Source organism: Tamandua tetradactyla, chromosome X, assembly GCF_023851605.1.
Source record: "Tamandua tetradactyla isolate mTamTet1 chromosome X, mTamTet1.pri, whole genome shotgun sequence".
Lineage (NCBI taxonomy): Eukaryota > Metazoa > Chordata > Mammalia > Pilosa > Myrmecophagidae > Tamandua > Tamandua tetradactyla.
The window spans coordinates 54422207-54435334 of NC_135353.1; the positions used below are offsets into that span (position 1 = coordinate 54422207).

Sequence of the window (13128 nt, forward strand, 5' to 3'; positions counted from 1 at the left end):
GACTTTATCCACAAAATTGAAAAGGGGAAGTCTGCCATACTCCAAACAAATCCATCCCTGTCAACCATAAAGAACACCTAAGGCTTTATCTGAGATTCTACAAAAGTTTCATACATTAAGATTACTTTCCATAAACCTACAATATCCAGATGGGTTCTTAAACAAGTCCTGAAATTCAGAGGAGTCAGCCTTCCAAGAATATCAAATAGTTCCATCCCCCTATCCCATATTTTCAATACCCCTTTCCATATGAAAAAGTTAGAATGGGCATAGCCCAAATACCCCTAAGGATTGGAAGAAGGATCAAAGGAGAAGGAGGAGTTATAACAGAGAAGACATGATTTAACAAGTGAGCTAACTGCTGAATCATTATATTGGCATTTCTTTCAGTGTTCAATGTCTTGGAGCAGCTAGAAGGAAAAACCGAAAATTGTGAAACTAACTGTAACCATGCCAAACTCTGAAATCTGTTCCATAACAACTTGTTACAATGTTCTTCGAAATTTGTTGCTCTGTTGTATATATATTTCATAATAAAAATGTTTATATAAAATAAAGGAAAAAATTGAAAAGAGAGACTCAAACTAACATATGCACACCAATGTTCATAGTAGCATTATTCACAATTGCCAAAGGAAGCAACTTAATTTTCTGTCAACCAATGAATTGATAAATAAAATGTGGTATGAACACAAAGAAATAGTATTAAGCTTTAAAAAGAAATGAAGTCCTGATATACACAAGAAGAATGAATCTTGAAGACATGAGGTTGTGTGAAATAAGCCAGACAAAAAAGGCCAAATACTGTATGATCTCACTGATTTGAAACAATTAGAATAAGCAAACTCATAGAGTCAGGATCTAGAATATAGATTACCAGAGGATGGGATGGTGATAAAGAATGGGAAGTTAAGGAATAAAATGTATGAGGTTCCTATTTGGAATTATGAAAATATTTTGATAATGGCACGTGCTGATGGTAGCATAACATTGTGAACGCTATTAATAACACTAAAATATATATCTGAATGTGATTAAAAGGGGAAATGTTAAATTACGTATATGATAACAGAATAAACATTTTAAAAATCAATGGAACTACACTACCAGTGAACCCTAAATTAATCCATAGATCTTAATTAATAGTATGATTATACAAATGGGCCATCATCAATCAGAAGAAATGATCCACATTAATGGAAGATGGGGGTCGGTGGTATATAGAAAACCTGTATTTTATGCATGATTGTTCTGTTAACCCACATCTCTAGTAAAGAAAGGAAAGTTTGAGTTAAGTAATAAATAAACTTAGGCAGGTCAGTCAATGTTATGTTCTTGTGTTGTTATATTAAAGAACATAGCGAGTGGTGCAACAGTGGCTCAGTGACAGAACTCTAGCCTGCCATACCGGAGACCTGGGTTCGATTCCCGGACCTGCCCACGCAAAAAAACCCCAACAAAAGAAACAACAACATAGTGAATGCTATTTATCACGCCCGCTTTTATGTCTTTTAGAGATGTTTTAAAGTCTTCCTCATATTGGTTTTGACCATTTCCTCCTCAGTGTAGTCTTTTGATTGCTGTTATAAATGGGAGTTTACCCAGCTGGTTAATTGTGGATATTAAGTATATTGATTTTTGCAATCAATAAATTAAAAAAAGATAAATGCTTTATCTTTCTAGCTTACTGACTTCTTACTTTTGAGTAGCTTTATACTTATTTCTTTAGGGTTTTTGAAGGTGTACTGGAAATAGAGATAATTTTATTTATTTTTCTGTTTTTTAACTTCTAATTAATTTCTCTTGTCTAATTACATTTCCTAATATGTACAATAAAATGATGAGTATAAAAGAAAGCAGGCATATCCTTGTCTTTTTTTTTGAGAGTATAAAAACCTTTAGCTTTTACCCATTAAGATGCTAGCTGTAGGACTAAATTAATTATATTTTATCAGATTAAGAAAGTATGTTTCAATTCTTGTTACAAGTGATTTTTATCTGACATAGGGGTGAACTTTGACAAGGGCTTATGCACTCGACATCTTTGGAGATAAATCATATAATTTTTTCAACTAACATTTTAATATTACCATTATAAATATTACAGCACTTGTATCAGAAATATAACTGTAATAATATTCATAATTTTAATTACTAACATTAACTATATGTGATTATTACACATTAAATTTTATTGTATTGCATATTATATTTTATTATATGATATTAACATTAATAATTAATTAATTAGTAGTAATGTTGATATAATATATTAATATATTTTATCAATGGTTTTCCTAATATTGAAGAAACCTAGGGAAATTGGAAATTATCCTGGTTGGCCATGGTGCGTTATGTTCTTAATGGCAATGGATTCTGTTTGCTTAGATTTTATTAAGTATTTTTGCACCAGCAGTGATGAGTGATTCTGGTTTATAATTTTCCTTTATGTATCATCTTTATCTGGTTTATGCATTAAAGTTATACTTGCTTCAGAAGAATATGTAATTAGGTTGTTTAACTTTAATGCTTTGAAACAATTTATGCAGTATTAGAACTATGTGGTCTTTAAAGGTTTTATAGAATTCCCCAAGGAAAATATCTGGGTCTGGTGTCCTGTGTGGTGTACTTCCTGATAACAGTTACTATTTTTCCTACTGAAATTATTCACTTTCGTTCCATATCAAATGGGGACAATTTTTCTTTACCTGGATTCCTGTGGAAAATTATTTATTTCAATGTTTTCAATTTTATTTGCATATACTCTACAATGTAATCTCATGATTTGCTTCAACAGTTGTCTCCATGTCATATCTTATTTTGTATATTTATGCTTTCTACCTTTTTTCCAGAGCTCATTATTCCTTTTGGTTTACTTTGTAATTCTTTTCCAAGGTTGTTAGCTGGGTGTTTAATTTATTTGCTTTCTTTCATTTTTCTTGATAAATGTGATTGGAGTTATGAATTATCCTCTGATCACTTCTTTAAGTATATCTCATACATTTTTTTTTTGTTTTTTGCAAGGGCAGGCACCGGGAATCGAACCCGGGTCTCCAGCATGACAGGTGAGAATTCTGCCACTGAGCCACCATCGTGCCACCCTACCCCATAGATTTTTACATGCAGCATTCATGCTATTATATTTTAAAATAAATTCTGTAATTTCAGTTTGCATCTCTTCTTTCAATCAAGAGTTGTTTAATTTATTATTAACTTTGAGATGAGATGCTCTTTAAATTTTTGTCAATTAATACATTCCAGATTCTTTGCATTGTTATCAGAAAATGTTTTTATAATATTTCTATATCGTGGAAATGTCTAATATTTTCTTGATGAACTAATATATGATTAATTTTGTGAATGTTTTATGTGCCCTAAGAAGGCATCAAATTACTTAAGCTTAAGGTGTCAATTTTTTAAACTTTATTCCAGGTCAAATTTCTGATACTGGGCTGCCTCTATCAATATTCATTTATGGAAAGCTTTCTCAGATTATAGTTTTAAATATTAATTCTGTTCTATTATTTTTTTCCTTTTTATGGATTCTCATTATACATACATTGGATCTTTTTTTTTTTTTTTGCTGATCTTTCATTTTCACTCACTTTCTCTCTGATTCTTTTTACTTTGCTCTATATCTCATCTTCATTCTTTTTGTTGTTTACCTTTTTTCTTCAATGCTACTTATTAAGTTTTACTTTAAATTGATTCTTCCTTGGGCACTTGTATTTTAGCATTCATTTCTGATATGATTTTGACTCTTTATTTTATTTTATTTGGCCTGAGTTTAATCAACTGTGTTATTTTGTGTTGTCATATTTTTTTGACCATTGCTATTTTTAGTTTGTAGATTTTGAATTCAAGGCATTTTTCATACTTTAAAATGCTTGTTTGAGGATATTTAATTTAGTTTGAAGTGTTTTGTTATAGTTTTCTTCTGCTTGGTCATTTTTTTATTCACATGTTCTGTTTTCTTTTTATAGTAATTTGGTATAGATGAAGATTGCTTAATACTCTGCATTTCTATTGATATGGCTGCTACTTTGGGAATGTGCTCCAGGATCCCAAGTTTACAAGCAACCTTTTCTCTGAATGCAAGTAAATATGATTTCTTTACCGTTGGCTTTTGGGGATGGAGCAGAAATAAGGCAGAAGGGTCATGGGTCCTTAGATTTTGATTTTTTTTGTCTTGTAAATGGGCAAGGTATTTTCCTTCTTGCTTCTTTTTCCCTTCACCTTAAGATTTTTGAAAAGTACCTTTCCCTTTCTTTTTACGCTTTTATGTCTCTAAGGAGCTGCTTTTACAAGACTGTCTTTTGAGTCTTGTTCACAATTTGACATCCCTTTCCTATGGAATAAGCTTCCAGAGCTCCTTTTCCATATTTTCATAGTTGGGGTAGACTTTCTTTATTGTGGTGATTTTGGATCAATCTTAAACATTTTATTAGTTCTCCTCTTCTTAGTTTTGTGCAGTTTTTCATGGGCTGACATTTCTCTACATAACATGTGGTGCAAGTCTAACAGATAGCCAGTTCATTGTGTATTCCTATTTATTTTTCTGTCGTGTTTAAATTATGTCCCTCAAAATATATGTTCAAAGCCTGACCCCTGATACTTGCAAATGAGAACTTGTTTGGAAATAAGGCCTATGTAATTAGATGTAATTAGTTAAGATGAGATGATTAATTGAGACGAGGTCATACCGGATTAGGGTGGGCCAGAATCCAATATCACTGATGTCCTCATAAGCAGAGGGCAATACAGACAGACAGAGAGGGAAGATGGTCATGTGAAGACAAATGCAGAGATTGGAGTCATGCTGCCACAAGCCAAGGAGCTACTGAAAGAAGGAAGAGTCAAAAGGATCCTTCCCTGAGGGCATCGCCTTGCCAACAGTTTGAGTTTGTACTTCTAGCCTCCAGAAACATGACAGAATACATTTCTGATGTTTTAAGCCACCCATTTTCTATTATTTTGTTGTGACAACCTTAAGAAAGTAAAACATATTTACTTACAGATAATTTGAAATTTGAAAGCTTTCCAAATTTGGTGGTGGTATTGCATTAAATTTAATCTGTTCTTCTTGTAACTTTCATTGTTTGGGGAAAAATGGATGGATTAAGAGGGTTGGATTTGTGCTGATGCCATTATTCAGCCAGTCACTATTTTTCTTCCTTTTTAATTTTTTTTGCCATGGACAAGCTCCGGGAAATGAACCCGGGTTAAAGGAGAAACTGGCAAAAGTGTGACAGATTCCATGAAACAAATTATACCTTCTAAATCAACATTTTACTTCTGGTAACTTTTCTCACATAATTGTGGAGCTTAAAAGAAGGAAAATGAGCTGTTAAAATAGTGATGCCTTGAGATTAGTGCATCATTGAAACTCAGTGACAAAAAGAACATTTTCTGAGTATATTATTTATGTCCATTAAGGTCATCTGTTGTCTGTTTATATGTAGAATAGTCAAACTCATTCTTAAGTCCCATGAGAGATTATTTTCTAGATGCACTGATCTTTTAGGATTTAAGAACTAGATAAACTCTCGGTAGTATTCCTTCTGGTTTAATTCCATTATGATCTGCGGGGAACAGGGAGTCTTCCCTCCTTTGTGAGACGAGTATTATTTGCCAGATCAGAACTGTAAGTACCACAGAAAATTAAGTTCTTAAAGCTAATCCTTTTGGTGTAAACCAATTCTAAGTAGGTTTTCATGACATTACTTCAGTTATGGCATGGCCCATTTATAAAGGACTCTTGACTCTCTTATTAGAGTCCTTTATGGGATGAATACAAGTGAGAGAGAGAGAAAACCACAAAAGCAAGAAGCTGAAAGCAACAAAACCCAGAAGATAAGGGAAAGACCAGCAGATGCCATTATGTTTCTTGGCACGTAAAAGAGGAGTCCAGGATCTCTGGCAACCTGTCTTTGGGAAGAAAACTTTGTCTTGATAATGTTTTATTTGGGCATTTTTCCCAGTGTCAAAACTGTAAACTCATAAGTTAATACATTCCCTTTGCTATGTCCAACACCTTTCATGGTATCTGCTTCAGTAGCATAGCGAAGAAAAACAGTATATCAGCAATTATATTCAAACTGGGCTCTGTAACTTCATAGTAAAGATACTTTTTAGCTCTGTGTAAGTGATATTGATAGTTAGTCACAAATATTAACCAGAAACAAAAGTTACGTTAAAATGAATAGAATGAAGAGATGGCATAAAAATAAAAGAAAAAGGAAAACCTGTCCAAAGTCTAAATATAGAAAATTTCAATATCTGAATTTTATAGTGATTGAGTAAACTTGCATATATACTCAGTAATTACATTTATTATCCACTATCTCCTTGCAAAACGTACATTTTAGATATCATGAATAATAGCTGTTATTGAGTGCTTATTATGTAACAAGAACTTTAGTTTGTAAACATTAAAAATGATCATAGAAAATATATTTATTATAGATGATAAGACTGTTTTTCCCTCCTTGTATTTGAGATGGTACTAGGTATGTTTACTACCCAGAACACAGAGGTGGGGGGATTTTTCTGTCAGAGTCTTTCATGCCCTTTTCATGGCACTTGTTCATCGATTGTTTACAAGTGACATTGGGCAATAAAACCTCTATTTATGATTTTAATATGCTATAAAATCCTAGCTTGCTTTGTGAAGAATCTGCTACTGATTTATTTAAAAATATGTACACCCATCCAATTCTTTCTTTCACACACTTTGCTTTTTTCCCTTCATCTTCCAAATGCTACAAGTAACGTGAGTAAATTTATTAGTGTTTACTATGATACCTGACCCAAGTTCATGACATCAAGTGAGAATGAAAAACTAACAGAATTGTACTTACCATAAAGGATTGCAAGCAGAGACAGTGGCATGACAAGCAGTCCCACCAACATATCAGCCATGGCTAGGGACATTAAGAAGTAATTGGTGGCATTGTGCAGTTTCTTTTCCAAGCTTACTGCCATAATAACGAGGATGTTGCCACCTATTGTCATGATTATTATTACGATGATTGAAATTGCTGGCCAGTTTTGTACCCCGTCTGGGAATTTGAAGCGTCCACCATCGGAGGTATTGAAAATGTCAGTTACTAGCCCTGCAACTGGACTCACAGAAATATCGCATTGCCAAACCAGTAGGCCAATTAGGTGCACACTGAAAATTGAAAAAAAAAAAAAAAAAAAAAGAACAAAACAAAACAATTAGGTACATATTTTATTGCTTATAAAATAATTGCTTCTCCTTCAACAATCATAATCATCATCATCACCCGCATTTCTACTCTCTGAATTGAACCTCAGAATTTTGTCTTTTTATCCAAAGAATATTAACATCCTGGAGTGATTATTATAAGTTGAGTGCGTTGCTTACTGAAATATATAATCTCATACAACAATCTAATGATGTCACTACAGATTTATACCCAGATGGGTAGATGGGACAACTTGAGATTCAGAGAAGTAAAGTAATTTTCCCTTGGCGATAAGCGGCAGGGCCAGAGTCCATACTTAGGTCACATTGAATCCAAATTCTGTGTTTTAAAACTTTACTCTGTATAAACAATTTGAAACCATAGTATTGTTTCATTTTCTATAGTGGTCTCTTCTCTTTTATTAATACTAATTCCCAAAGGAATGAAAGAGCATTTTCTTTTAAGTATTCAGTATCCTAACAAGAAAATTGGAAGTTGTTATCTTTAGATCCAAAGCTAAGAGGAATAAATTGCCATCAGGCAACTCCAGGTATGATTTTGGAGAAGCACAGTTGGGTTTTGGCAACAGTATACATTCATTCTTTTTTAGAACTCTTCCCAGCTTCTCACAGTTGCAGGGTGACTTTACGCTGGTCCATATTTTCTTAATGTCTTTCGATAATCTTTCCTTCCATCTGCTGCACTCCCTATTTCTCTCATATGTTTTCTGGACCTGTTCTAGGCTGGATTATGATTTGTAGTGATGACTAATATCTAAGGGTTTGCTCCTTTCCCTACATTGGGAACTAAATTCCATAAGACATTTAAAATGTATATTTCTTATGATGGTAGATTCTACTAGTGGGGATTTCAGGCTGGGTGGTGGATCAATGCAACTGAAATAGACATAGTAGTTTTTTGCACATCCCCTCAAAATTTCCCAAGTGTGATATGAGATTTACTGAGTTATGTACATAAGTGTCCTCTCAAAGTGTAAATTCCCAAAGTATCTAATAAAATGAACACATTTATTTTCCTTAACAAAATAGACAAGCCAGACAAGCATGTTCCATACTTCCTACTTTAAAGCCATGAATATTCTGTGAATAGCTGTTTTATGTATATTTTATGTGCAGAAATACTTATTTAATGAATATTAAGCAACATCGGATTCTTTTTCTATGTGTAATAGAAAAATTTCCTCTGCTGGTATATAATATAAGCCTAATAATTTTCTGGGTAAAAGAATTGAAGTAAGATCCTTTCTGGAATCAAGGAAATAGAGCACATGACATTACAATATCCAGAGTCTATGAGTTTTCAATTAAATGTTTTAATCTCATATTATTCACGTGTTCTATGAACTGAAAATATTTTCTCTATGTAAAGAAAGTATATGTGTGATCTAATCAACTCATTGTTTATTGCCAATTATCAGAATAATTTATAGTAGTAAATCTATAGTAGTAAAACTAGATGACTATGATTATCATAATCATATTATACCTACTATATATGTATATATAAATACTTTCTGAACCAAAACTGGAAAACTTAGCCTGAAAAATTTGTTGGAATTGTTTAAACAAAAGAAAAATATTTTAATAATCTTCTAGTATATTTATAAATAATTTTCTTGGCTTACCTTAATATCTTGATAATATACCTCTATAACTTTAAAAGCATTTAAGAAATAATGAAAATATTTTGACATTCTCATTCTACAAGGGATAGAAAACTAATACTTTTGACATCTAGTTTAAAATAATTTCTTCATTAATGATAGCTACCTGATATTTTAGACATCATCAAGGAGGGGCATATATAGTAATGTTTATCAAATAATGAAAAATAAACAGCAAATTCTTTCAGAGGCTGGTTTTATTATTCCTAAAACATAAAAATAAGCTAACATAATACATGATTAAATAATTGGTATCATAATTAGTCTGTGATTAATATGTATAGAAAGTATTCAAATAAAAGCCCAAATAAATGGGAAAAAATGTTATGTGCTCTCAGCTTTGACTATTTTATCACTGTATTTGTTGCAGTTGTTATTTGGCCAATATCTTCACTGAATGACTTCAGGGATTATTTGGCCAGTCATTAACTTCTCAGAACAGCAATTGCCTCATCTATACATTGAAACTGATCTTTGTCATATGGTTTTGTGAAAATTAAATTGCATATGTAAAGTTCTGAACATAGTACTGTTGCCATAATAGGCCCTCGGTAAATGGAACTTACCCTTTCTGCCTTCAAAGTTGGACAAAGTTAGTTTATGGTAGCTATTTATGAACTTATATACTTGAGAACTTTCCAAGAATTTAAGTCCCCTCTTATTTCAAGAATAGACCTATCTATGCAGAACTGGGGCAGATAGTAATTGTAAATCTAAGGCCTTTTATGGGCGAGCAGAGGAAATACTTGTACTTATGACATTTTTGGGGAGTTTAGGTTAGTTGACAATAATCTCAGGTAGTCCCACAAGGTTTGATGCTCACGCTAATATAGTGCATCTTCAGTTGTCAGTTGGAGAATCACAAATAAATTTGTCTTTAATCCTAGAGAGTAAGATCCTATGAGAATTCGCAGTCCAACCTCACATTTTCTAAGTAAATTACAAAAACACCTAAATCCTTTAAGATTTCTCTTTGGCAGTGCAGTAAAGGATAAAATTGTGAACAACAGAAAGAAATACAAGGAAAACTGTGACCAATTAAGAGTTTTATGATTTGAATATCTTAAAATTTGAGGGTAGAGAAACATTTTAAGTTTGTATCTTGTCTATCTTTTCTGGTCAGAAACACTTTTCTTTTTTATTAAGAGTCCATAGGACAAGTACTGGATTACTGAGGAGGTTGTTAGAATCTAAGTATATTTGTGGTAAATTATAAAATATAAGTCATGATGTTGAGATAGATCCTGAAATCATACTACAGTTAACTACCAATTCAATAAAATCTAACAAATTCTCATTTGGCACTTCCCATGGGAAAGGTTTTATGAATCTTAGTTTCTACTGTTTTATAATCAATAATTTGCTGTATTATAATTAAACTTAACTTTTGATACTTAAGTGCTCAGTGAAGTATATAAAGCACTTTATAGAAGAGGAGCAATGTAGGTTATACTGTTAAAGCTTACATTAATGGTTATTAAATCCATAGGAGTCTCATAAAATATGTACACAAAAATCAAAATTTCTCTCTGAACAATGCAAATAATTTATTAATTCCTAGTAAATTTTTCATGATAATGCAATTTAACTTTCTTAGTGGGTAAACAAAATAATCGTCAAATTTATAAGTCTGAATACATCTGAAAACTACTCAGTTTTTGTATGGCATATAATAATGAACACTATTAAAGAGATGAGTGGCCCCTTATTTCTCTCAATAGAGTGGAAAATGTTATAGATAAATTCCTTAATTTCATAAAAGAAAAAATATGGCAGCCTATGGGCCAATGATTATATCCTGAGTTGGCACAGGCTCATGGTGTGGGATCATTTTCCTTTCTTTTTCTCATACTTGTATCTTTTTCTCCCTTCTTTATAGCTTCCTTTCATCCCTTCCTTTCCCTGTTTTCTTTCTCTAGTTCTCTAAGAATCATGCATACATGAAATTATAATCACTACAATGACATCCAAGATGGCCTACAGTGATGCATATTCTACAGGACCCAGTGTTGATGTACTCTGTAAAATTTTTCCTGGGTAAGCTCTTTTACAGTTACTGTAGAGGAGGCTACATAGTAACAAGAAGATTCAGGGTTTCTCAACTGTAGTGATCAAAGATATTATACAGTCATTCAAATCATTGTTTTCCCATACATAACATATCTCTCCCCTTGATCCTTTTAATACCATGAGTAGAATTGAAATAATTTTTTTAAAGAGAGCTATAAATTAAAATATGATAAATTCTACCCCTTCTTAACTCTAGGCTTATGACATTTGAAACTAAAACATGATTACTTTTTCATTTTTAAAGCAACGTTAGCAATAATTCATAAATGTAAAATAAAATTTCTCATAGTAGTAGAGGTTGAAGAAGAATGGACAGAAAGTGAAGATAGGGGTTGAGATAGTTGTAGCTGGACAGAAGATAGTGTGTTTAATTAAAAAGAAGAGCTTATAGAGTCTTGGATCTGTTTGTCCATGTCCTATTCCTCAAAGAGTAGTTTTAGAAGAATCCCAAGCTAACATTTTACTATGTTAAAAAGAAGGTCCACCTGGGGCAGGCAACAGTGGCTCAGTGGCAGAGTTCTCGCCTGCTGGGCTGGAGACCTGGTTTCAATTCCTGGAGCCTTCCCATGCAAAAAAACAAAAAGAAGATCTATCTGGTTTTGATCAGTTTTAAGATTGCCCAATACTTGAATCCTATTCTTTGCTTACTCCCTTTTTGCTGCATTCTGTGGTCTTTAACTTATTATAAAGGAATATGACACCATTATCAAGACCTCCAAGGAAGCCGTTGTTTTCTTCTGTCCAGCTACAACTATCTCAGCCCCTACCTTCACCTTCTGTCCATTCTTCTTCAACCTCTTCTACTCTTCATAAACCAGAGGCTCACCTTTAAGATACTTTATTCTCTTAGTGGTTCAGGTCATGCCAGAGGTAAAAGGAATGAATGTTTCTCCTTTTGATGTTTTACCACACGGAGAAAGCAACCATGAGCACCAGACTCATTCGAATTATCACAATATTATTTGTTTGAATAAATAAGATAGTGTGTTTAATTAGAGTTAAATTTTAAAAATTCGTTTTGAATAGGAAACAGGCTTTGGAGATGCAAATCATTAATGCAAATTGAGACAAATACAGCTGAATGGCCACATAAAAGTGTTTTGATGAACATTTTTTGAAGCTATCAAACAAATTATACTTTTAGTAAAATGATAAGTAATAAATAGCATTCTTACAGGAATGAATGCACCGCATTCTTCAGGTTAACCATGACTGCTTCAGTAGTAAGCAACCACAGGTTAAAGTTGAGAGGAATTAACTAACAAATTGGATTCATCATATCATCCTTTCTGAGGAAAAAAAAGAAAAGAAAAAGAAAATTAGTTAAGAGTCCACATAACTTGGATAACAACCAATTAAATAAACTTACATGCATTTATTTGAATATAGCAAATAGTGATACATAACTTAGCCAACAGGTATGCATATTATATTTTGTATGTGATTTTTAAAATGGTAAAGATTGTGGATTTTCCATTTATGTACCAATGTACAGCCATTACAGTTTTTTTTAAATTTATAGTATATTTTATTTATATGGAGCTTGTACTCTGCTTCTTATGGTTTCCATATAGTTTCAAACGAATGTTCTGAGAAAGAAAATAAGAACATTGTGAAAAAGCTTGTAATCAACTATATTAATAGTGATGACTGAAGTAAAAAGAGTTCCTCTTATAGAGACAGGGAAAGCTAAAATAAACTTTAAGCATTTTGGTAGAGAACATATTTTGCACAACATACTAGGTTTCTTTAATCAAGTGGAAGCAAACCGTATTTACATAAACAACTTTAGTACAACATTTGCATTCACTATCAATATTCTCCAGAGGGCAGCAGGAGGCATATAAAAATAAATGTGTTGATTAATTTTACTGCATAAACTGTAGGAACCACCCTATGTACCAACCAGTCAATAGCCAACAAGTAAAATGTTGCAGTCAGTACATGTGGAGTGATGCTGAAAATTGCATACATATGGCTAATTGCACTAGATTATTGAGGTAAAAATACATAATTTTTTTTCTGTGTGTGGATTAAGAGGTATCTTCTAAGATACTAGAAAGAAACCAGAAGAACGTTCCAAATAACTTATCAAAGAATTTCAGAATATTTGTCTTTTATTTACATAGGCTACTTTTTTAAAAATTCATTTTTGCTTCACAG

The 13128-nt window shown here is 32.4% G+C and overlaps 1 protein-coding gene across 2 annotated transcripts in view; it reads right to left on the minus strand.

Annotated features, from left to right (window-relative positions):
* Positions 1-12175, minus strand: part of HTR2C (5-hydroxytryptamine receptor 2C) — a 289867-nt gene extending 277692 nt beyond the window's left edge. For both annotated transcript variants that reach the window (XM_077145475.1, XM_077145476.1), the window contains exons 1-2: positions 12141-12175; positions 6861-7174 (exon numbers count right to left, since the gene is read on the minus strand). In XM_077145475.1, the coding sequence (XP_077001590.1) occupies positions 6861-7174; positions 12141-12175 (349 nt within the window). The remainder of the gene's footprint in view (positions 1-6860; positions 7175-12140) is intronic.
* Positions 12176-13128: the final 953 nt, after the last annotated feature.